Source organism: Danio rerio, chromosome 12, assembly GCF_049306965.1.
Source record: "Danio rerio strain Tuebingen ecotype United States chromosome 12, GRCz12tu, whole genome shotgun sequence".
Taxonomy (NCBI): Eukaryota; Metazoa; Chordata; class Actinopteri; order Cypriniformes; family Danionidae; genus Danio; species Danio rerio.
Window position 1 is genome coordinate 639121 of NC_133187.1, and position 27474 is coordinate 666594.

Below are 27474 nucleotides of genomic sequence, written 5' to 3' on the forward strand. Positions count from 1 at the left end.
TCATTCACATTGCCGAGTCTTGTTTTCTGTTATAGTGACAATTCAACGCCTTTTCTAGTCGTGTTTGCTGGTGTATTTATCTCGCCTTGTTTATCCAGTTCTCCCTGTCTGCCGGCTGCCTTCCGACCTCTCGCTTGTTATATTGACTTCGATTCTGGACTGCCTTTATATATCTGTTTGCACCAGTATAGACTATTGCTTGCCTGAATAAACCTGCATGTGGATCCAGACCTCAGTTGTCTCTGTCACTCCCCGTGTTACAAGTTTTACAAGAACTTACAATCTAATTTTTTATTAATATATTATTTATTATGCAGCACTGTCGCCTCACAGCAAGAAGGTCGCTAGTTTGAGTCCCGGCTGGGTCAGTTGGTGTTTCTGTATGGAGTTTGCATGTTCTCCCCGTGTTGGCGTGGGTTTCCTCCGGGTGCTCCGGTTTCCCGCACAGTCCAAACACATGCGCTATAGGGGAACTGATCAACTACATTGGTTCATTCCGCTGTGGCGCCTCTGATAAATAAGGGACTAAGCTGAAGCAAAATCAATTAATTATTTAATTATTATTATTATTATTATTTTTTAATATGCTTAATTACGCAATAACAATATTTTGGATCAATTTCAAATGTTGACTACTGTACTTCATTGTATATCTGTATTCTATATATCCTGTAATAAAGTAAGTAAATGACTGTGTGATGAGAGCACGGCAGCTCGTCAGGCCTGATTGATAATGAGTGAAGCAGTCGATACAGGAGACGGAGACTTTATTAACGTCTACAATTAGACATCAGATCAATATCAACTGTGACGTTCTGCCGATCCTCTGACAAACATCCGCAATCTGACACTCGTGATGTGGACACAGAGCTTTCCTGCAGAGGTTAAAGGTTTCATATGCAGAGATTATACAGCAAATTACTGTATCACCACTGGACATTTCCTTTTATATGCGGAATTACTCATAAAACTGTCCTGATTTACCATAGTCATTTATAAAAATACTAGTGTTTTCAACCATAAACGAGGATTATACTGTGTATATTATAGCATCTACATCTCATTGTTTATAGAAGCTGCAGCGTACTGTATTACCTATAGGGAAACTGTTGTAAATTACTACAGTGAACTGTAGTGTGTTGTTGTATGAACTATCCTATAGTTGTTGGGTTACCATAGCAACTCTAAAATCGCCACAGCAGATCAAATACTATAGTTGTTGTGTTACCATAGCAACTGTAGAAGTACCACAACTGATCAATTACTGTAAATGTTGTGTTACCATAGCAACTGTAGAATCACCACAGCAGATCAGTTACTGTGGTTGTTTTGTTACCATAGCAACTGTAGAATCAGCGCAACAGATTAATTGCTATAGTTGTTGTGTCACCATAGCAACTGTAGAATTACCACAACAGATCAGTTACTATAGTTGTTGTGTTACCATAGCAACTGTAGAATAACCACAACAGATCAGTTACTATAGTTGTTGTGTTACCATAGCAACTGTAGAATAACCACAACAGATCAGTTACTGTGGTTGTTTTGTTACCATAGCAACTGTAGAATCACCACAACAGATCAGTTACTGTGGTTGTTGTGTTACCCTAGCAACTGTGGAAGTACCACAACAGATCAATTACTGTAGTTGTTGTGTTACCATAGCAACTGCAGAATTACCACAACAGATCAGTTACTATAGTTGTTGTGTTACCATAGCAACTGTAGAATCACCACAACAGATCAATTTTAGTAGTGTTACCATAGCAACATTAGAATTGTCACAACAGATCAGTTACTATAGTTGTTTTGTTACCACAGCAACTGTAGAATCACAAACACAGATATTATATTATATTATATTTTATTATATTATATTTTATTATATTATATTATATTATATTATATTTTATTATATTATATTTTATTATATTATATTATATTATATTATATTATATTATATTTAACTCAACAGCATCAATAAATCTTCATTTAAATGATATTAGAATGATAGTTTAGGGATGAAATATGGCGTATAGAGCTGAACTCAAGCATTTGTTTGTAATCTGTCGTATCATTCTGTTCAAGCACACATTAAATCCCTCCATTTGTGGCCTCCTGTGATAATCACAGATATATTCGAGCTGTGTTGGATTAATGCAGCCAAACACAAAAGCAAATCTCTCTTAACTTACTGTCAGTGGATTTACAGAGGATATCCTGAGGTGAAACACTAAAGCAGGCCTGAGAAGTGCTTCTGTTGGAGGACAACACTCAGGTCTGCTCTTTTCTGCATCAGGTGCAGACGGGGATTATTCTGCACGCATTCATCACTTTATTGCTTGTTTTTGCTGCACATCATGCTTTGCTCATCAATCACAAATTGTGTGTTTGTTTATCGGATCATCACTCAATATGTGTCACACCGATCAGAGACTGGATCAATGTGTTCCGTCATCTCATACATGCTTATAAATATATTGATAGACTTTTGCTGGCTGTAGTTTATTTCTAGCTTATTTACACATTTATCTTTAATGATGTTTGTCCAGATCAGTTTTGAGTAAACAACGTTAGCCATTCAGACATGCTAAAGTTTAAGTTTTTACATTTTTAGCTTTGAGTTATGTTTGTATTTATAATATTTTATCTCACATATTTATTTTTTGATGATATTTTGAATTTGATTTCATTTAGGATCATAAACTTGCTTACAAAGTTTCAACAAGTTGAGAAATGGCTGTACTAAATATGTATTTTTTTATATTTGTTGGCCTGTTGGACATTACCTATTATTGCAGCTGTGCACAAAATAAGATTTGCATCCCTTTTTATTTTATTTATATTAAATTTTTTTTATGTATTTAATGTTTTATGTATTTATTTTTATTTATTTTTGTACCATTTTGGTAATAAACATTGAATTATAAAACATAAAAAAATAAGCATATCTAAATTTGCTTAAACTGATTGTCAAGTAATTATATTTTTTTTTCATGTGTTTTCCCCTCCATTTTATGATTTAAATTATATTATTTACATCATATTTATGCATAGTTATTTATTATATTGTAATTATTTATTATGTTTATTATAATTATTATTTATTTGTTTATCATTTATATTATATTTTTTTATTCTATATTATATTATATTATATTTATTATTTTTATTTATAATATTTCATTATGTTATATTATATCATATTTTATTTATTATATTATTTTACATTATATTTATTACTTTTATTCATAATATTATATTACATTATATTATTTTACATTTTAACACATTTTATATATTATATTATATTTATTATTTTTATTCATAATATTATATTTATTCTATTCTATTCTATTAGTTATATTAATTTTATTCTATTATATTATATTATATCATTTTTATTCTGTTATATTATATTATATTTATTTTATTCTATTTCATTTTATTATATTATATTTATTATATTATATATTAAAATATTATATTATATTGTATTATATTTATTATATTATGTTATATTTATTATATTATGTTATATTATATCATATTTATTTTATTATATTATATAATATTTATTTTATTATATTATATCTATTATTTTATATTTATTACATTTATATTATATTATATTATATTATATTATATTATATTATATTATATTATATTATATTATATTAATTTTATTTTATTTTCGGCTTAGTCTCTTTTCATCAAAGGGTGCCACCGTGGAATGAACCAGCATATGTTTTTACGCAGTGGATGACCTTCCAGCTGCAACCCATCACTGGGAAACCATTTCAATTATATATTTTTATTAATTAATAAATTACATTATATAATAGTTATTGATTTATTATATTTGCATGTATTAGTTATATTATTTTAAAGATTCAGATCTTCCTAAAACTATATCACTTAATTCTCTTTAATATTATTCCTGAAATGAAAGGCTGAAAACGGACAGCAGACTCCGCTGATTTGGATAGAGTGATTACGTTTTCTGCCATGTGTGTCATAATGTCTGGCTCATTAATGTAATTAATGCCGCTAATTAACCAACCATCATTAATACAAGTCTAATGACGAGTGTGTGAAATGCAGAAAGTCTTCATTTACAGCATCTGCTACACATGCATTCCTCAGGCAGACGTGGCTGACGGCCAAAATCTTACACAATAATTAATGTCATTAGATCAGTTATTGTTGCTTTGGATTGTAATGAGAGCTTTAGTGTTCTTAATTGTTTATTTTATTGTTTCTTTTGTCATGTCTTTATGAAAATGAGTTGTTGCATCACCCTTTAAATGAATTGACATTTATAATGAAATGAGACAATCACACAGCGTCTTTAAGAACAGTCGGAGATGAAGAACAAAAGCCTTTCTCATCAGGCCAAGTGTCCTTAAAAGTAAGAGTTTAATACAAACGGCAGATTAAAGTGTAATCTGGGATAAACAACGCAGAGAAGCAGGTGCTCAATCAGACAATAAATCAACATGTCGATAAACACAGCCCTTAAATAGGAATAAAAGCACATTTGTGTTTTTAACAGCCGCATGTGGAAATACATAAATTCCTTGTCGTCCATCGCTCAACAATATTAGGATGCCTGGTATTTAGACATATAATGCATCTGTTTTGTGTCTTTTTTGTGATGGGTTTTATGACGATGTCTTTGCGACTTTGTTTTTGAGACTGTGTTTTTGCAACAGTGTCTTTGCAGCAATCTTTTGACTGTTTTTATGACAGTATCTGTGTGACTGTGTTTTTGTAACTGTCATTGTGACTGTGTTTTTGCAACAGTGTCTTTGCGACTGTGTCATTGTGATTGTTTTTAAAACTGTCTTTGCGACTGTGTTTTTACGACAGTGTCTTTGTGACTGTTTTTGCAACTGTTATTGCAACTGTGTTTTTGCGACTGTGTTTTCACGACTGTCTTTGTGACTGTCTTTGCGACTGTTTTTCTGACAGTGTCTTTGCGACTGTGTTTTTACGACTGTGTCTTTATGACTGTCTTTGCAACTGTTTTTACACAGTGTTTTTGCGACTTTGTTTTTGCGATTGTGTCTTTCCGACTGTTTTTCCGACTGTGTCTTTGCGGCTGTGTTTTTACAACTGTCTTTGCGACTGTGTCTTTGCGACAGTGTCTTTGCGACTATGTTTTTGGGAATGTCTTTGTGACTGTGTTTTTACGAATGTCTTTGTGACTGTGTTTTTGCGAATGTCTTTGTGACTGTGTTTTTGCGAATGTCTTTGTGACTGTGTTTTTGCGAATGTCTTTGTGACTGTGTTTTACGAGTGTCTTTGCGACTGTGATTTGCGAATGTCTTTGTGACTGTTTTTATGACTGTGTTTTTGCGACTATTTTTACACAGTGTTTTTGCGACTGTGTCTTTATGACTGTCTTTACAGTGTTTTTGCAACTTTGTTTTCACGATTGTGTCTTTGCGACTGTTTTTACACAGTGTTTTTGCGACTTTGTTTTTGCGATTGTCTTTGCGACTGTTTTACGACTGTCTTTGCAACAATGTCTTTATGACTGTATTTGCGACTGTGTATTTAAGACTGTGTGTGTATTTTTGTGAATGTTTTTTTGCAACTGTGTGGTTTTGCAACTGTTTTTGCAGGTGTGTGTTTTTGCAGGTGTGTGTTTTTGTAGACGTGTGTGTGTGTGTGTGTGTGTGTGTGTGTATGTGTGTGAATATGTGTATGACTCTGCAGATGATTAGCATGATTCATTCAGCTGTCAGTGCGTTGGCTCCTGAGGGCCGAGTCCCCGAGGGCTCGATGACCTGCAGATAAAGACTCACGGAGGCCAGCTGGACTTCAACTCTGTGTCAGAGAGCTGCTCACACTCATTTACATAACAACACACACTCTCTACTCATTATAGACTCCTGTGTGTGTTCAGTTTATTTCTGTGTGCGTGTGTGTGTGTGAGAGAGAGAGAGAGAGTCTAGTATATTATCGTTTGTTAGAATTATGTGTTTTGTACAGTATGTCCATGTGTGTGTGTGTGTGTGTGTGTGTTTGTGTGTGTGTGTGTGTGTGTTTGTTTGTGAGCGATGAGAGAGAGTGTGCTAGTGTGTTTAGTTTTTGTGTGTGTGTGTGTGTGTGTGTGTGTGTGTGTGTGTGTGTGTGTGTGTGTGTGTGTGTGTGTGTGTGTGTGTGTGTGTGTGTGTGATGTCAGGCGTTTCAGCCTGAGGCGTTTCCTGACCTCTGGAAACAGATACACTCACCAAAATCACACATGATCAGAGCTTCACCTACAACTACAATACACACACACACACACACACACACACACACACACACACACATCAGCACATTTACATCAGGTCTACAGGGACACACACACACACACACACAGTCTTCCAGCTGACACAAATGTTTTTAAAATAAAGGCGTCCAGAAAAACCAAAAGGGGGTTTAACTATAAGCTTATTATTTGGTTCCTGAAAGCAATCAAAACTACACTGAATATATTATTATATGGATGAAACAGTGGCTCAGTGGTCAGCACAGTGGCCTCACAGCAAGAAGGTCACTGGTTCGAGCCTTGGCTGGGTCAGTTGGTGTTTCTGTGTGGAGTTTGCATGTTCTCCCCGTGTTGGTGTGGGTTTCCTATGAGTACTCCGGTTTCTTCCACAGTCCAAACACATGCGCTATAGGGGAACTGATGAACTACACTGGCCGTAGTGTATGAGTGTGTGTTCTGGTCCTCCAGATTGGCGGTTGAATGCTGGGCTAACGACCCACCTTTTAAATTCTAGATGTTACGAAACACCAACATGGTGCAGATAAACATCAGCTTTGATAAAAAAAGCCCTGGGAGTGAGAGTAAGTATATTATTATATATTATTATAAAATAACTGATCTATTAAGACCTTTTTACGCTTTAAGGAACCATTTGGTTCCATGGATGTTAAAGTTCTGGAACCATCAATGCCAATAAGGAACATGTTTTTAATTGTACAGTACAGTATGTTATTAAATCATTATTAATAGTAATATATTTTTTAACTTATCCAAATGAGAAGTATTCAATATTATTATTTCTGAATAAAATCAAACTGATTATTTTAGTCGTTTTAATTTGATATATTATTATATTATGAGTTAAGCATTATTAACTTTAACATATAATGTTTAATAAGTAATGTACCAGTTTAATGAGTAACAAATGCAGTTTATTTGTGTATAAAATAAAATAATCTGCCAATGGGGTGAGTGAAATAATCTTGTTTTTCATTTTACCATAATATTCTATGAATGATTTGGAATATAGAAACTAGACAAGAAGAGGCATGGTTTGCAGTGTATAGTCAGTGTGTGAGCTGGTGTTTGTGCTTCTCTGCTCAGTGTGTGTGGAGTTTGCCTGCCCTCTGCTGGAGCTCAGGGTCAAAATAAACTGAAGAACAAAAGATGACAGAAACTAAAGACTTCTGCGTGCACCTGCCTTTATATTGCCACTGTGTTCTCATGCTTTTATTGTTTGCCCTCCTGTGAAATGTAGAGCTATTTTCAAATATTTCACAGCTGCTGTTTCAGTCTTCACAGCTTTCCTCATTACAGATTTATGTATGGATAAAATCGCATTTCTTTTAGTTTGGCTGAAAAATAAATAAAAATATACATTTTTTTTTGCTGCTCATTAAAATATTTTAACAAATACTAGTGTTTTTGAACATTATACAGTATATTAAAAAGTTTGTTGTTGCATTTTCCAGCATACTGTAATATTAACTGTAGTGAAGTGATAAACCGTAATAAATACTGTAGTGTACTTTAGTTTTTACTACAGCGCACTGTGGCGTATTGTAATATAATATATAGTTTAATTGTAGTAAAGTACAGTATTGGGTCATTTGCTTACATTACTGTAGTTGTTGTGTTACCATAGCAACTGTAGAATCACAACAGATATATTTTATAGTTGTTACCATAGCAACCATAGAATGACAACAGCAAATCAATAGTTATAGTTGTTGTGTTACCATAGCAACTGTAGAATCCCCACAACAGATATATTATTATAGTTGTTACCATAGCAACCATAGAATGATGACAACGAATCAATAGTTATAGTTGTTGTTACCATAGCAACTGTAGAATGACCTCCACAGATAAATTACTATAGCTGTAGTGTTACCATAGCAACTGTAGAACCACCACAACGGATATATTATTATAGTTGTTACCATAGCAACCATAGAAAAACCACAACTGATCAATTAGTACAGTTGTGTTACCATAGCAACTGTAGAATCACCACAGCAGATCAATTACTGTAGTTGTTGTGTTATCATGGCAACTGTAGAATCACCACAACAGATCAATTACTATAGTTGTTGTGTTATCATGGCAACTGTAGAATCACCACAACAGATCAATTACTATAGTTGTTGTTATCATGGCAACTGTAGAATCACCACAACAACTGAATTACTATATTTGTTGCGTTACCATAGTAACTGTAGAATCACCACAACAAATCAACTGAAGTATACTCTGGCTCAATAAACACTATCGTATGCTTCCACATGGGTGGTTTTAGCTGAAACATATTCCTCTTTTTTTACAAACGTACATAATAAAACAATAGATTATAATAATATAGACCATTTTAATGTGGTGACGTTATTGGCCCATGAATACTTCATAACTGTAATAACTCAATAATGATTTAACGTTAAATCAGCTCTCATAACATTATTTATTAATATGTCAACCTTTTTGAATTCTCGCATGCTTCGGAAATTAAAAATGTAAAACAGGAAATGCATTAGGACCATTGTTATTGTTTACATCCATCTAAAATGGTCTATATAATAATAATAATAATATTATAATTAGTTATTTTATAAACTCTCTACGTCTAAACTGAACCCAGAAACAAACTGATTGTGTTGATATGCATGTTATTCCTCATGGTGACAGTTTGATATCTAGATATGATCATGATGATTAGTCTATACTGAGTTCATTCACTGCTAGTAGCCTCATGTTTCTTGGTGTGTGTGTGTGTGTGTTTATTTCAGCTGTTCGGCCATGGCTCCGTCCCTCACGCCGGCCGACACCACAGAGAAGAAGCATCCGGGCATCAGAGCGCGGATGTAGAGGGCCACGGTGGGCACGGGGTGGGCCAGAAACACCTCTCGGCTCTGTCTGTTCACCGAACGCACGATCTCCTGCGCCAGGATCTGCGGACTCACCCCGTGTGTGTTCAGCTTACTGCAGACGTCTGAAACAACAGCTCAGGTCAGGAGACACACGCAGCACTACCAATGAACACTTCACTAGTCAAGGTGTGTGCGTGGTCCTCAGTGACTCACAGGCCCAAATTGGGTTGGTGGGTGTGGCTTTAGTGGGTGTGGCAGTTATGGGAGTGGCTTCAGTGGGCGTGGCGTTCTCAGCTCCAGCATTGATGAAGGTGTGGCTGATGGTGCTGACGGAGATGCCGAACTCCTCCACCTCCGCCCGCAGACAGTCAAAAAACGCCTGCACTGCATGCTTGGACGCCGCGTCTGAAAACACAACCAGCAGTGCTCAGTCTACTACAACACATGCTCTATTTACTTAACCCCTGTGTGTGGTTAGATTGGCTCTCCTTTGGTGATGTTGGTGCTGTTTTTACCACATTGACTTCCATCATAATCACATGTATTGACTGTGCAGCCATGACAGCAGATGATCATGTGTTCTTGCTGGTTTCCCCTGTTGGGATTAAGAGGGATGATCTGTCATTTATACTGTTGACCATCAGTTATCAGCATTAACCATTAAGATTGACTTTCTGTCTTTTATATGGAGTTCAGTGGAGTAAAACAGCAGGTTATAGTGTGTGTGTGTGTGTGTAGGAATACACTCACTGGGTTTACCGTGTTCTGACAGCTGAGGGGTGCATTTACAGTTTCTCAGACATATCAAGCTTTTTTTTTGCATTGTAACAGACGATCAGCAGTATAAATGACAGATCAGCCCTCTTAAACCCTACAGGGAAAACCAGCAACACTCAAGAATGCATGATTATATATGCTTTACAGTCAATAAATCTGATTATAATGGAAGTCAATACCAGCACCAACAGCACCAAAGGGAAGTCAGTCTGAACAGTGTTTTGAGGTGTTTTTGTGCCCAAAATATTTGTCAAAATAAGATTTGTCAGCAAAAATTATTACATTTGCTGAAACAGAGATAGCTGGGACCAAATTAAGCCTCAAAATCAGCCCAGAGTGGATGAAAACGACCCAACAGCACAACGGTTATCAATAAAAACGGTCTGTTTATATTCTGTAAAGAGGTTTCATCATCATAATAACATAAAAACATCTGTAATTTATCAGTTTTCTGTATTTAATGATTCTTGTTTTTATTTTCTCAGTTTATTTCAGCTTCTGAGCGGCATTACGTGATTTTGATCTTTCTTCTAGCAACTTTTAACACTCGAAAGTGTGTGTCCTGCACGTGTGTAATAGTGTGCAGTGCTATTCTGGCTGGGTTGGTGTTGTGTATTACACTATAAACACCTTGTAATAAACTGCAGCACATGTTCCGCTATTCTACACACTCCTCTAGATATTTCTTCTTATATTATTTCAAACCACTAAAATGTCAATAAAAGTCACTTTGTTAAACTGTAGAGCAGAATATTCAGCATCAGAAGTGGACAGAGCAGAGATCAACATCCCATAATGCAGTTTACCACCGCAAACAAACGGAAAACATGGAAGCTGTTCATGAACAGATCCAGATATATTCTACAGTGTGTGCTGTGTGTTTTGTAATCTACAGATGTTTGGTAAATGAAGACTCTTACAGCAGGTTCTGAACGGAAGAGCCAGTTTCCCCTGGATGCTGTTGACCAGCACAAACTGACCGGTGCGTCTGGTGATCATCAGCGGCAGGACGCCTGTCAGAAAAATAGACTAATTTCAAAAACTAGATTATTCTGCTTGTTTTAAGGGAAAACTCTCTTCATTATTGCTGAAAACAGCACTGTATGTTCTGCTGGTCTAGAAAAGGCTTCTTGATTTAAGAATATTTAGATATCTGGACTTGAAACAAGACACAAACTCAACCCAGGCTCATTATGAACATGTACCTCTGTATACATTTCTGGAGAACACCAAATACGTCTCAGGAGATATGTCTTTTTTTGTTCAGTTGTTGTCTTCATGAATCCACCAGATGCCTCTGTGTATGTTTTTTCAGATCTCTAATTTCTCTCTCGAGTGCCATTTGCGCCTGCTGCTCTCAAGTAAATCCACCAGAGGCCGCTTTCGATTGACTGACTGACCGATCCCCCTCACTCACTCTCTTCCCCTCAGCCCAGCCAACAGTGTTTTCAAAAGCAATTCAGAATGAGAATTCGCCTCATTTTTACCATGTTTTCAGATCTCACTACATTCTCACCCTGTTATTTACTTGTTTATTAAACTTTTTGTCTTACCCGCTTTCTGGAATCGTTCTTCGCCAAACTCGACCCCCATCATCAGGGTCAACTCTGTTCTGCATCCCAAATCCTATAATGTACGGGGCGAACCACTGGACAAACTGGTAACAGCAGTAAAGCCGTCCATACAGAGGTAATCGGTCAGCTGCTAGCGTGAAAAGGAATGGCATCATACCGCCCCGTAGAGTTCATTTTAAAGACAAAATGCAGTCATACGTACCTCTGGCTATATAATTTGAGATCTCCAGAAATGTATACAGGGCTACGCTTTCAGAATGAGCCTATTGCAACCTCATGATAAAAACTTCAGCAATAAATCAAAACAAGAAAAGTCGATGGAGGCATCTCGAGAGTGTCTCCTGTACTGCTCAAAATGCTTTTCTTACTCAGAGTTTTCTCTTGTTTCTAGTCCAAATATCTAAAAACTCCTAAATCAAGAAGCATTTTCTAGACAAGCAGAAAGTATAGTCCTGTTTTCAGAAATAATGAGTCAGATTGAAGAGAGTTTTTCTTTAAAACAAGCAGAATAATCTGACAATGAAGCTAAATTTACATATTTCAAAGGGAAAGCTGGATTATTTAGCTTGTTTTAATGATAATTTCTCTTCATTCTGACTCATCATTTCTGAAAACAAGACTATATTTAGTGCTTGTCTAGAAAATGCTTCTTGATTAAAGGATTTTAAGATATTTAGACTGGAAACGAGATGAAGGCTCTATGTAAGAGCATCTTTGGTTCCTTTATTCTGATGTTCTGTTTGTTGAATTGAAGTTACACTGCATCTACATGCCAACAAAGTTCCTTATAGTCAGTTAATGTCTGTTTAGCAGCAGTATCAACAGATACTAAGCAGACAGTCTATTACTCAAATGGACCATCAGAATAAAGTGTTACCTCGTCATTATGTGCTGTGTGTGTGTCCTCCAGCTGTGATCTACCTTTGGCCAGTGTGATCGGCCCGAAGTAATTGACGTCCATGATGGTTTTGTCCATCTCCAGAGAGAGATTCTGCACCGGCGCTTTCACCTTCATGCTGCTGTTGCAGATCAGCACGTCCACACAGCCGTAACACTCGCAGATCTCCGACACCACGTCTGAAATGTTCTCCATATCACTGAAGTCCAGCAGGACCAGCTTCGGTGTGAAGGTCTGAAACCGGAGCACACACATTCATGAGGAGCTGCCGATATTATATGAGCTGATCTACAGCTCAATTATTCACAATCCAGATGCATTTGCATTCTTCTACTCAGAATAGTCTTTATAATTAATTTCCAATCACTGATTTATTTTATTAACAGCACATAATATTAGACTAGATAGACATGTAAAGGCTTTACTAGGGTAATCAGGGTAAAGTTAGGGTAATTAGGCAAGTCATTGTATAACAGTGGTTTGTTCTGGAGACAATCCAACACTAATATTGCTGAAGGGGCGAATAATATTGACACACACACACACACACACACACATGTTGTGATACGCACCTGACTGGGGTCTGATCCGCTGCACAGACTGTCATACAGAGACTCCAGTTTATCCCAGCTCGGCCCACACAGAACCAGCCTCGCCCCGCCAGCGTGAAACAGACGCGCACACTCTGAACACACACACAGACACACACACACACGTCACACTGAAATCAGGGCACAAACAATGTTTTTTTCTCACTTTTCTCATTCATTCATGTATTTTTACACAGCAGATACCCTTCCAGCTGCAACCCATCATTGGGAAACACCCATACACACACACAAACACACACACACACACACACTCATACACTACGCCCAATTTCATCAATTCCCCAATAGCGCATGTGTTTGTACTGTAACCGGAGCACCCGGAGGAAACCCACGCCAACATAGGGAGAACATGCAAACTCCACACAGAAACACCAGGACTCGAACCAGCGACCTTCTTGTTGTGAGGTGACAGTGCTAACCACTGAGCCACCGAGTGGCTCACATGGGGAAAACCCCTCCGTATGTGGCAATGTGTGTGTCTGTGGTCCTTTACTGACTTGGTAGGTGCAGAGGATAGTGTCAGACAGCCGTGCGTGTGTAGACTGCCACAAAATGCGGTGAAAATCCCACAGACAGTTTGATTAAGGTGTTTACAGGTCATTTTAGTAATGCAGCATACCCAATATCTTAATTCCATTTCTGTTTAGTTCCATAATGACCTTAATTAATCTTCTGTTTATATGGTGGACTCTTAATCAGAGTATTCTCTTAATCATTCTACAATCGGAGTATTGGTGTCCATGTAAACACATGCTATGGGCTGAATTTAAACAAATAAATGAACTTGAACATTACTTCATCTCATTTGTTTGTTTTAATTCAGCCCATATGCATGAATTTGCAACCACTTACATAAAAAAATGTAGTAAATCCAATTAATCATTCTTTTCAGTGTGGTTTAGTTGCAACACATGCTCAGGGTGCAAACATACCCCTGTATACATTTCTGGAGATCGTGAATTATGTAGCCAGAAGTACTCATGACTGCATTTCGTCTTTGAAATGAACGCTATGGGGTGGTATAACATTGCCGACTGCTTCTGTTCCTTTTCAGGCTACCGGCTGCTACAAGTTTGTCCAGTAGCTCGCTGCGTATGTTGGTGACACAGAGAAGAATTGACCACGACAACAGGGTTTGAGTCTGGCAAAGAATAATAAAGCAGATAAGGCAAAAACAGAAGCCAAAAACTAAAATAAACTAGTAGATAATGTGGTGAGATTGTGGTAAACATGCTACAAATCAGGGGGTCGCAAGGGCTTTTCTTGTTCTGGAGTACTTTTGAAAACACGGTCAGTTGGTCGACAGCAGCCCCTGGTGGATTTACGTGAGAACAGCAGGCGTGAATGACACACCCGAGAGAAATCTGCAAAAACATTCACAAAAACTGCAAAGCAATGTAGCTCCTGAGACCTATTTTACGATCTCCAGAAATATATATAGGGGTACATATCAATAATGAGCCTGGTTGGGTTTAGCTGAATGTTGTGGTGCGGAAGTTATTAACGGAGCATTATTAATCTTTACCGCTTCCCATCCCGGACACGGCGTCTGTGATCACCACCACTTTATTCCTCACCACAGACTTGGACATGAAGCGCATCACCTCATTATAGACATAGTAAACTCCAGCAAACACCACGATCAGCAGCGGCAGCACCATCACAGACGGGACGGCCATCCTCTGAAAACACAAACACACACACACACATACACACACATTTACTGGAGGAGCAAATGATGATTAAATCCTCATTAGGCATACTTTATTCTACCGCTCTGCTGGATACTTGATGCTGATTGGCTGATGAGCATTCTAAGGTGTTTGGTTAATGTTAACAGCTAAAGTAGTTCCGGCAGGTTTGGAGTGGCTCCATATCACTCCACTGATTGATTAGAGTTATTTCACTCTACAACTACAACAGTCAGAAATCACATCAGAACACATCAGAAGGAGGGGATGTGGAGGACACTAGTGCTACACACAGGAGATGCTTGAGCAGGACACACACCTGACGAATAAACTCTCAATTACAACATCTCAACTGTGGATTTAGCTTTGGGAACCAGTGTATAAGCAGAATAATGACTTCCAGGATGGGGAATTATTAGAAAATAATGCATATCTTTCCACTCTGAATGGACTGCAGTCAATTATTTATTTATATTCCTTTTAGAATACCTGCATGACCTGGAGTGTTGTTGTTTTATGAAAGTTATAACCTAATATTTTCAGCTAAAACTATTTAAATGTTTTGAACCACAAAAATAAATGTCAAATAAATAAAAAAATTGTTTTTATAAATATTTATAAAAAAAAATTAATAACTGCTTTCTTATTAGATTTTATGTAGTTTCAAATGAAATTATTACTCCAGTTATTATTGCTTTTATTGCTGTTACCATTAATAATACTAATGATAATAATAACAATAATATTTCAAATTGATTTCTGAAAGATCATGTGACTGAAGACTGGAGTAATGAAGCTGAAAATTCATCTTAAGGCACTGGAATAAATGATTAAATCAAATTATAAACTACTTTTAAACAGTTTGACAACATTTCTCAATGTGTATTGTATTTTTGATGAGGTAAATGCAGCCTTGTTGAGCAGAATAAAATAAAATATAGTAAATAATAAATAAAAAAAATCCAAATAAATGAAAATGTATAAATATCATACATAAATAAATGAAAAAAAGAAAAAATAAATATTGAAACTACAATATATATATAAAAATATATATATCAATATGTTAGAAATAAACAAAAAATATTTAAATTAAAATATATATAATAAATACATAAATAATAAAATAAATGAACAAATAAAACAAATTATGAAAAATAAAAAAATATATATATATTAAAACTAAAATATAATAAATAACTTGCATTTACTTTTTTGTATTTTTGGGGGGAAATTTGACAGTGATATGACTTATTTCTTGTCATTTTAACACATTTCTTGTCATTTTTAGGCTTTAATAAGTTTTTTACATTTTAATGTTGTAAATTTACATCATAAAATTCTGATTTAGTTTCTTGTAATTTGACATTTGTCTCACAAATATGATTTTATTAGTTGTAATTCTGAGTTTTGATTATTAAAATGTTTAATGTTAAGCTTTTTTATTATTATATTATATTTATATTTTATTAAAAACAAACAAACAAGTAAACCGATGAGAGGGGTATATACACACAGAATTTTTAATAATTTAAAGTGCTGTTTAACAGATAAAGGTCATTTTTCAGTATTTCTATTTTTTTTTTATATTAGAAACGTGTGTGTGTGCCTTTGTGTGTGTGTGTGTGTGTGTGTGTGTGCCTTTGTGTGTGTGTGTGTGTGTGTGTGTGTGTGTGTGTGTGCGTGCGTGTGTGTCTAGAAAAGTGGAGTGAGGAGCAGATCTATAAATAGCGCAGCTCTCAGCGCTGACACTGATACACCAGCGGCACATATTTGGATTCAGCAGTGCAACAGATCAGCAGAGAAACACACACACACTTGTCTACTGTACATACTGTATATTCTCTCCTCTTCCCCTAAACTGAACCCTCACAGCAAACAATCTGCTCTTTTACATCTTCACAATCCTTCATTTTGCATGATTTATGAGCCCTTTTTCTCATGGAGACCAGAGGAATGTCCCCACAAGGTCAAAATATACTGGTATTACTATACTTGTGGGGACATCTGGTCCCCATAATGTAAGCAATACAAGATACACACACCCTTACAAATCCACTGGAACACACACATCACAGCGGAGATTCAGTGACAAACAAAAAGACACAGAAACACACATTTACACACTTTCACACACACACACATTAGATCTGAAATTCAGTGTCAAACACATACAGACACTCTATTTCTCTCTCACACACACACACACATACAGACATATTACACACACTCATATGGACAAATACACACTCTCACTCACACATCAGTGCTGAGATTCAATGTCAAAGACCACACACACACACACACACACACACACACGGTAACCCCACATACAGCAGAGCAGACAGTAATCTGCTTTATTTGCAGTGTTCTTACCGTGTGTGTGGACGGTTACACCAGTCTCCAGGAGAAACGTGTGTGAGTCTGACTGTTCTCCTGCTCATTCAGACTCAGTGTGTGTGTGTGTGTGAGTGTGGAAATAGTGTCCGGATCACAGCTCTTTTAATAGCAGAGGCTCAAACACAGACTGACATGCTGAGAGCTGTTCATCTGTTCACACACTCTTCACACACAGTGTACGGTGGGGCACTATAGAACTGCTGCTTGACCACACAGACTATTGGAGTACATCCGAATATGTCATTCATTTATTTTATTTTCGGCTTAATCCCTTTATTAATCAGAGGTCGCCACAGCGGAATGAACCGCCAACTATTCTAGCATATGTCTTACGTAGCGGATGCCCTTCCAGTAGCAACCCAGCGCTGGGAAACATTTAAATATGTAGTTAATTAATTTAAATGTTAAAGTATCCTTGTGTTTTATATATACAGTAAATACACTCACTGGCCACTTTATTAGGTACACCTTGCTAGTACCGGGTTGGACCCCTTTTGCCTTCAGATCTGTCTTCACTGTCTTCGTGGCGTAGATTTAAGAAGCTATTTAGATTTATTTTGCTCCATATTGACATGATCAGAACTGTACGTGATTGTGTGTATATGTTTGGTCTCCACAGGGTGGCCTCTTCATTCGGGCCCGTCCTGCTCAAGGACTGTAAAAAATATGGACGACGCGACAGCCCTTTTTCCCATTGAACGCCTTGAGGGCAAAACGCCTGCTTGACGGGCACAAACTGTCGCAAAAGACTGCTGAAATTGGAGCCAGACATGCGCAGAAGGATTGTCTGATGGAGCCAGAGGAGGAGCCGCGAAAATGAGCAGAGTCGAGCTTCCAATCAAACGCTTTATGTAAAATCAACTACGCCCCCCGAACTTCTCAGCATGCGTTTGCTGTCATATCAACACAAATGGATGTAATAACGTTAACAAATATGAGGGTTTTATATATTCAATCGCGCCAGCTCCGGGCCGCAGCGCATAACTTACTCGCGGCGTCGCGGGCTGATTCCGGCTCGCATGCGGCAGCACCTGCTCGCTCGGCCGCCGCATCTGGCTCGATTGACTCGGGCTGGAATTGGGTAGTGAGTCCAGGCATCCGGAGTAGGTCCAGCAGAGGTAACATTAGTCAGTCTGAGCTCTAAGAGATAAGTCTCCGGCAGGCGAGAATCTAGCCGGAACTGTGTTTTGCTATCTGGGTGGCTAGGCGTGTATCAGCAAACTAATAAAGCCCGAAAAAAGCCCTGAACTTAGCGAATAAACAGTGTTCCACCAGGATCATGTATGTCAGAAACTATAGTTTACTGCTGAACTCATTTTGTCATGGTAAAATAACACAGAAATCGAATAATAACACTTCAGTCTCCTGCCGAAGCTCAGACGCCGCGCTTTGAGAAACTGTCAATTACAGCTGTCAATCACGATGACACGCCCAGCATTAAATTACTGCTAAAAACAAACTGTTTACAAAAATGAAGATCTGCACCTATTTCAGCACAATAACCAGTGCCTTAATCGACCAGAACTATCTTTCGGGACATTTTATTGCAAGTGTAATATTTTTTTTTATTTGGGCTCAAGTCTCCTTCATTAACACGGAGGAGGCGGGCTTTATGACTTGTACTGCAGCCAGCCCACAGGGGGCGATCTAACGGCCGAAACCTTCACTCAAACGCAGGCTTGCGGCACACTTGGTCCTGCTCCTGCTCAGATCTCGCGCTCAGTCTGAACTCTCGCGAGAGAAATCCAGAATTCCAGCAGCAGATCTACGAGCGTCCTCCTCCATTGGGAAGCTCGAGCGCCGCTGAGGAAGAAAACAGACTGTATTTCGCCCCGGTAACCCGTTCTCCGGTCGCCTCTGGCAGCTGATGGAGCCGTAGGGTCGAGCTCAGACATGCGCACTGCTGCTGCCGGCGGAGCTTCGCCGAGCACTGGCTTCTGATCCACCGGGACCAAGAGCCTCCATTAGCCGCTAACAGAGGAAACTTCAGCCGGGACCGAAGACCCACGGAGCTCCGTGTCTCCACACCGCCTGGAATTCCGCGTGTCCACCGGGAGCTCCAGCCTTCGGTCGAGCGCGGGAACACGTGAAGTCAGCGCTTTGTTTACCGCTTGCACAATTCCACCATTGATCGGGCAGAAATGCGATTAGAGAGTGGCTTTGTGAGGGCAGGCCATGAACTCCAACACATCAGGCCTGTCGACTAGAGATCTGCTTACATAAAGCGCTCGTCCTGCCGTTTAAACCGTTACCGGGGACCCGCCGCCGCCGTTACCGGTCATGTGTAGGCTGATGTCGGGCTCTAGGATCGGCTGAAGACTCTCGGGATTGTAACGGTCGCTCTGCTATTCGGTGCGGCATCGAAAACGCGCACAAACGGAGGAGCGAAAGATGTCGAGCGCGAAGGAAAACACGTGTAGGAAATTTCAGGCGAACATTTTCAACAAAAGCAAGTGTCAGAACTGCTTCAAGCCGCGAGAGCTGCATCTGCTGACGGATCAGGATCTCAATCAGGTATGAATTCGGTTTAGCGCTCGCCTGTGTGAACGCGCATTGAGGGTGAAGTTGGGTTTATTTTCGCACATTCGTTCGGTGACAACTGGTGATGACACGCTCCCTATAATGTTTACCATGCTACTTTGAATATTCAGTGTGAAATCGCATGTAAGCATGGCTTCAAAACAACATCAGCACTATTTAATTTACTGTAAACAATGTTGTACATAGTTATTAGCTGCTGATGTAGAATTTGCAAAGAATACTTTCATGAAGTTATATTATTAAGGAGTAAGTTTGAATGTGCGAGTATTAAATTAAATTTACCCCAATCTGTGAAGAAACATTGGGGTGACGTTAATTTTACATTTAGTTCAGTGACAACTTGTATATTATACATGCGTACATTGTTTACCATGATACTTTAAATATTAGGTCTAAAATCAGACGTAAGGTATGACTTCACAACAACATCAGCACTATTTGATTGACTCTGTGGACTGTGTTGTACTTTGATTTGTGTTTTCATTGGCTGATAATGTGGTTTCTCGATTTAGAATTAGCAAATACTACTTAATTATATTTGATTCAATTATATTAAGAAGGTGCAGTCTGAGTGTGTGAATATAAACCAACCTCACCCCAGGTGAAAGCGGTGTGGTGTGGTGTGTTGGAGAGTTTCTGGTTTTCATTAGCTGACAGCTCTTTATCGATCAGTTTGCAGTCACCGCTAATCAGTACAATCAGCCACCAGTTTTGTTTAGAAAGGGTTTGTCCTGTTAACTTTCAACTAGCGTTAAATGTTAACAGGATAGCGAGGCTTTTTACATGAGCGGCAGCGTTCTGCTGTATGTTTGTGTATGTTTTAAGATGTCCACTGATAGTTATGGTTGAGTTAAAGGGATCAATCACTCAAGAATTAAAATTCTCACTGTTTACTCCTCCTCAAGTGGCTTTTTTTCTTCTGTTGAACAATAAAGAGGCTACATTAAAGAATTCCCACAATTTTTAATCATCGAGTTCCTCTTTAGGAAAAGAAATACTATGGTAGTCAATGGTTACTTATCACTGAGGAAAATAAGTCAAGCATGTTTTGATTGAGGGTGAGAGTCGATGATGAGAGAAGCTTCAGTTTTGGGTGAACTGTCTCTTTAACATGTGCACTTTATATGTATCGTTGTTAGTAAACCACTTGGAACGTTTGGAACACTGTACTAACCAATCAGAAGCCAGCAGAGACCACTGCTGATTTCTGATTGGTCAAAAAAGTTTCGGTTTTTTGATTAATGCCTGTAAGTTATATCGTCTGCTGGAAAAAGGATGAATTCATTCGGAAATTAAATTGTTTTCCTTCACCTCATGATTTTGCTGAGTATGATGTGATCCTGGATTAACATCTATGTTCATCCTGGAACATCATTTTTGTGGGAAAATGTAATCCATACCTATTCCCTATGCCCAAAACCCAAGCATATCTATAGATTATTCACAAAATTAGAGTTGGATAACATTAGAAGTGCATAAATCGAACCGTGCGCTTAAACTTAACCTAAACGGTAAAGTATCCCTTTATTCTGATTGGCTGATTGGAATGTTCTGTTAGATGTTAATCCAGGAAGATGTTCTACTTGGTCAAATCAGGATGGCGTTAGGCTTGTATAAAAGGACCCTGTGCTGTATCAAAAAACCAAACATGCATTAAAGAGACCAAAGAAATCATTTACTCACCATTAATTTGTTCCAAACCTACTACAAAAGAAGATACTTTGAAGAATGAATCTTTCATGGTAGGTAAACAAATGCTATGGAAGTCAATAGTTGCCGGTTTCCAAATTCTGCACAATATCTTGAGTGTCTTAAAACAAATCTCTCAGACAGGTTTGAAACAAGTAAAGCGTGAGTAAATATTGAACAGGGTGGTTTATATACCATTTCATTTAAAGTTAGCGTTAAAGCTTCAATATCTTATTGGTCTTATTAACGTTTCACTACTGATTTAGTAGGTTTTTTTTTACAGCTTCTTGAAATTAAGGGGTTTCTTCCTGTATTAAAATAATAATTGGATTTTTTTAGCCACTTTTCAGCAACATGGCTGCACAATATTGGCAAAATCTAATGTTACGATGCTTTATTATAAAGTGATAAATATTGCGGTATGAGTACAGTTTCACAAGATTTAGTTGAATAGCACTATTTAACAGTTTTCTGGGTTGTCTAACAGTATTCAGCTACAGAAATTGAATAATACCTATGCAAAAAGGCTTTTCTCAGTTTAGATTCTAGTCTAAATGTCTAAAAACTCTTAGATCAAGTAAGAATATTGTTTTGTTTTCAACTTATGAAGAAGTAAGTGGAAATTAGGAGTTTTTCCTTAAAACAAGCTACATTATCTGCTAATGGGCTAATTAAAATAATCTTGTTTTCACTTTGAAATGTAGATATTTAGACGAGAAACAAGACAAATATCCTAAGAAAAACATTTAATTATTATTTTTTGTATTCCATATAAATACAATAATTAAACACAATTCTGTCGCTCCTGGTCAACTATAATCTGACTCTACATTGCATATCTTGCGATTGCAGATACGTGTGTTGCGATATCGATGCTGAAGCCATGTATTTTGCAGTCTTACTGTGCATTTAATAAATCAAGGTTGAACTTGTTGAAATTATGTTTTGAAAGCTGAATCCTTTTGCCAGATTTCAGCATTGAACAGTTTTGATTAGGTATTTGGAATCACGTAATTCAGCAGCAATTATATCAGTCAGGCTGCTGTGCTGTTTAATGTTCACATCAGCTTTATTTGTATAGCGCCTTTACAGTGTAAATTGTGTCAAAGCAGCTTCATAAAGAAGATCATGGTGAATTGAACCAGTGTAGTTCAGTTTTCAGTGTTTAAGTTCAGTTCTGCTCAGTTCAGTGTGGTTTAATATTCAATACTCCAAACACTGAAGAGCAAATTCATTGATGATCAACTATGCAAGCCAGCGGCGAGGAAAAATTTCACCAATTGGCGAAAGTGAAGGATAAAAAAACTTGAGAGAAACTATGCTCAGACGGCCACGACCATTTCTCCTCTGGCCAAACTTCGAGCCATAAATGTGAAGCTTTCATACAAATCTTAATGCAATCTTAATGCAAACATGGCCTTAAAAGTTATTCAATAACCCAATTTATTAACTTTACCTAACACTAATAGTTGTTTCAAAGTTAAAAACAACAATATTCTAATGTTTAAAGGTATTTGTGCCGACTATATTCACAATATGGCTTTTTAACACACACTTTGCTCATTGAAAGTTAACTCTGTGTTTATATTGCATGATTTTCTGCATTGAAGCCAAGTGTTTTCATAACCAGAGGCTTTCTAGACCAGGAGTACAGGTGTGCGTCTGAGCCTGACGTCTGTTTCCTCCCTCTAGAAATGCTGCATTATTTAAACCCAAATTGGGTCAAATATGTAAATGGACTAGGGCTACACGATATAGGAAAAATCTGACATTGCGATGTTTAGTTCTTCTGCTATTACATATTGCAATATGAATACAATTTCACCAGATGACTTGAATAGCTCTGTTTTGGGGGGAAAACTCAATTTAGGTTGATTGTGGTGATTTTGTTAGGGTGTGAGTCGTGTATAAAAATAATGAACAAATTGCAAGTGAGAATGATTACAATAGAGCAAAGAAAAAGTCAAATAAACAGTGGTTATCCAGAGAGTATTCAGAGGCAGAAACTGAATAAAGGAATATAAAAAGATAAAAACAATCTTCATTATAAGTATTAATAATTCAGTAAAATTATTCTTCATTAAAGTTACAAATGTTGTACATTATTCTGCTTGATTCTTGTGAAATGCCTTTAAGGGTGCGTTCACACCTGTGAACCGATTCAGTTGATCTGAAACAGAGATGACAAATGTTACATTGTTGATCTTTGCTCTTGGTTCGCTTTCACACTGCAAAGTTTCTAATCGGACCAAAAGAGCTAAAACAAGTCACGTGTGAGTAAACTCTCCTCACATTGGTCAGAGTGTCAGGGTTTATTTTGCAGCGTCCCGCTCAGCTGTCAGCAGAGGTGGTGGTTTGGTGGTGTTTGACAAGGTGTGCGCGGCGTGTCTGAAGAGAAAGATGTGGTGGGGAGGGGTGAGAAGGGTGCGCAATGTATTTGAGGACCGGGAGGGAGACACAAGATTACCGGGAGATCATCACTCGTTTGTGGGCATCCGGGAGACTCGCGAAACTTCCCGCCCTACTCATAATTCTGTCTTCATATAGCCGTAAGCCTATTAAATATCCATAAAACACTTTGATATAACCGCACTCGGATCGGATCGCTTTCTCACTGCAATCGAACTGCTCCAGAGTTCGTTTCAATCGAGCCGAGATCACCTCATTCAAGCGATCTCGGAGCGATTGCTTTGGAGCGGATCTGAGAGCGATTGGTGGTTTCACATATCCCAAAAAAACGAGCTAACTGGGCAAACGAGACACGTTCCCAAACAAAAGTGTAGGTGTGAAAGCACCCTAAAACACATACAAATGATCAAGTTTCACTCTCTTATGGTTAATCTGTGCAACGACTCTGCAAATTTTGTGTATTCTCAATTTAATAATATGGACAAAAACAAACAAACATTGGGTTACATTTGGGCCTATAAATGAAGTGAAATAAATGAACCCAGAGCAGTTTGTTTAATCTGTATTTTACCCAGAATTAGGTTGCAATAACCCAGCATTTTTAGAGGATCAAACGCTGTGTGTAATGATCTGATTCAGTGAGTGAACGTTTCGGTTGAAATCATGGAAACACAAACTTTGACCATATTTCCTTCATAGCTTCAGACCGTCAGTGCTTTTCTAATTAATCTCCTTCAGAATGGTTGAGATGTGTCAGCGTGTGTGTGTGTGTGTGTGTGTGTGTGTTGTGGTTTGAGTGAGATTACCAGCGGTTAACCCATTCTGTGCCACATTAATGAGTCAGTGTTCTAGATTACATCACTCCGTAATCCCGCTCAGATGAATGACTTGGCACTCTCCTACAGTCTGAGAGTGGTCTGGGCTTGGGGATTGTGTAACGGCCTCCTCAGAGGCTCAGTTTATTTCATTCTTCATTGTTTGTTTGGGCAACAGTATTAACAAATGCTCAGATTAGAAGCTGACCATATGCTGCACCATGTATGTTCCCCTGTTGTTGCGTTTCTTTTATAGACATAAAATGGACGTTTACCACAAACTAGAGCTGCAGGATATTAGACACTGTGATTGTTTTTTCCTGCCTGCGATATATATCGCGATTATAAAAACAATTTCACAAGATGACTTGAGCTCTATTTGCAACGTCATTACTTTAGACTGAATGGAAGGATTTTGTAGGGGACTGAAATATAAATATATTTAATGTCATAAAATATGTTTATAATATATGCACAAACTTTATATTTTTTAATATTCAAACTTTATATGTTTGTAATATGCACAAACTTTAGTCATAATCACAAAGGAGCAAATATTAAAGTGAAATAAACCATGCTTTATGGTTCGGGGAGAGTCCAACAGTATTCAGGGACAGAAATTGAATGATCAAATGTAAAAGAGCACTGCATAGTCCTCATCATATCAATAATTCTATAAAATTAAACTTTATTAAACGTCTTTGTTCTTTTAAATTGCTTCAAACTCTTAAGATGTTCACAAAGGCCTTAAAAGGTGAAGATGTTAAACTTTCACTCTCTAATGGTTCAATTCTGCAGTGTCTCCACAAATCTCTTGCTCAATTACATTTCATATTTTAATTGCATTCCAACATCAATGCTGTAAAGGAACCGTATGAGAAAGTCACATTAACTGTTGGCCGGAGGTTTATCAGTATGAAGAAGCACTAGCTCTGCATGTAGCCTATTAATTCACCAATGCCATCATCCATCATGATGCTTCACATTAGACATCGTATGATGCCAAATTAATTTGACATCACCCAACCTGTGAAATTCTTGCTGCTTAATTTTTTTGGTTTAATTAAATGAATATTTCTAGTCATATTTCAACTTTGGTCAAACTGAAGATGAAGCATTAAACCTGATTAACGTATTGCAGTAAGTTGCAATAAACATTTGTTGTCATGAATTTTTCCTATCATTTTTTTGCAGTATGGATATTTGTTTGGATCTGAGTATTTTAAAAAGTCGTTTACCGTAATTACATGTACTTTTTGGAATCTGATTACGTAATCCGGTTTGTACATAACCCAGTGCTGCTGTCAAAAAGACGGCCCAAATTTCTGCTGCTTCAATTCAATAGTAAGAGCCCAAACTCTGGCCATTGTGGAGCTATATGATGTATATATGCGTGCCTTTATCTTTTCCTCTAATGTACGTCTCAGAGGAAGTTGAACGCTGGATGTTTGAGCCAAACGGTTCCTTTGAGAAATGTTGGCAGCACAGTCATTTACTTCCCCAGGGCAGGGGGTAAAAGGCTCTCAAAATACTGTAATTTTCACAGACGGGTTCCTGAAGGAATGCTCTCCACTTCTCAGGGCTAAACACAAGTCACTGTGAATGAGTTGGCTCAATGGTTATGATTTTAATGGTAAAATCTGTAACCTAGTTAACAGTAAGTTTCTACAGTTGAAGTCAGAATTATTTGCCCCCTTTGAATTTTTTTTAAATATATATATATATATATATATATATATATATATATATATATATATATATATATATATATATATATATATATATATTTCCCAAATGATGTTGAACAGATTCAGGAAATGTTCACAGTGTGTCTGATAATATTTGTTCTTCTGGAGAAAGTCTTATTTGTTTTATTTCTGCTAGAATAAAAGCAGTTTATAATTTTTTAAACACCATTTCAAGGTCAATATTATTAGCCCCTTTAAACTATATTTTTCCTCGATATTCTCCAGAACAAACCATCATTATACAATAACTTGCCAAATTACCCTAACCTGCGTAGTTAACCTAATTAACCTAATTAAGCCTTTACATGTCACTTTAAGCTGTATAGAAGTGTCTTGAAGAATATCTAGTCTAATATTATTTACTGTCATCATGACAAAGAGAAAATAAATCAGTTATTAGAGATGAGTTATTAACACTGTTATGAATAGAAATGTGCTGGAAGTAATCTGCTCACTGCTAAACAGAAATTAGGGAAAAAATAAACAGGGTGGCAAATAATACTGACTTCAAATGTACATCGGAAATAACTGAATTACATTTCACTTAGGGCTGCAATTATTGGAAACATCTGACATTGCAATATAATTGCTTCTGCGATAAATATTGCGATATGGGATAATGTCAGAAAATAATATGAATAGCACTAAATGATGGATTTCTATGTATTCTAAAAGTGTTTAAGTACAGAAATTGAATATTCACACAGCAAAAAATAAATTAAAAAATGCATTTTTTTTTTACTTTGCTTTGTCTCGTTTTTAGTCCAAATATCTAAAAACAAGCTCGAGTAAAAATATTGTTCTGTTTTCAACTTTCCTTTTCAAGTTTTTCATTAAAACAAACAAAACTATGTGTCAAATAATGCGTTCTCTTTGAAATGTAGATATTTGGACTTTTTTTGGCAAAAAATCGTATAAATTCTGTCTGAATACAGCAATTAAATACTTTCTGTAGCTCCTGGTCAATTATAATTCAGGAGACCCTGCGATATGACTATTGCAGATGCACACATGGCAGTATCGATGCTGAAACCACATATTGTGCAGCCCTAATTTCATTAGTTTTGTTGACAATAATACGGCTCTTTAGTTTTTTCCTATCAGTATTGTGAGTTTTGTTTCGTCTAGTTAGGCGTGCTAACTCGATGGTGGTTAGCTGTCGTGTGAATGACTCTTTCTATATATTACTATGCTT

General features: G+C 37.1%; 2 protein-coding genes across 18 annotated transcripts in view; one reads left to right on the forward strand and one right to left on the reverse strand.

Annotated features, from left to right (window-relative positions):
• Positions 1-8696: 8696 nt before the first annotated feature.
• On the reverse strand, positions 8697-17140 carry dhrs7cb (dehydrogenase/reductase (SDR family) member 7Cb). Its single transcript, NM_001020657.1, is given in 7 exon segments — positions 8697-9248; positions 9340-9531; positions 10824-10916; positions 12399-12609; positions 12948-13060; positions 14512-14668; positions 17054-17140. Coding segments are annotated over 6 exon segments (975 nt in total). The 5' UTR covers positions 14666-14668; positions 17054-17140; the 3' UTR covers positions 8697-9036.
• A 1684-nt stretch (positions 17141-18824) lies between these two features.
• Positions 18825-27474, forward strand: part of mprip (myosin phosphatase Rho interacting protein) — a 288081-nt gene continuing 279431 nt past the window's right edge. For all 17 annotated transcript variants that reach the window (XR_012387740.1, XR_012387739.1, XR_012387738.1 and 14 more), the window contains exon 1: positions 18825-19591. Coding sequence is in view for 12 of the 17 variants with exons in the window: in XM_021480198.3 (XP_021335873.1) it covers positions 19469-19591 (123 nt within the window). In the remaining 5 variants the exon portion in view is untranslated. The remainder of the gene's footprint in view (positions 19592-27474) is intronic.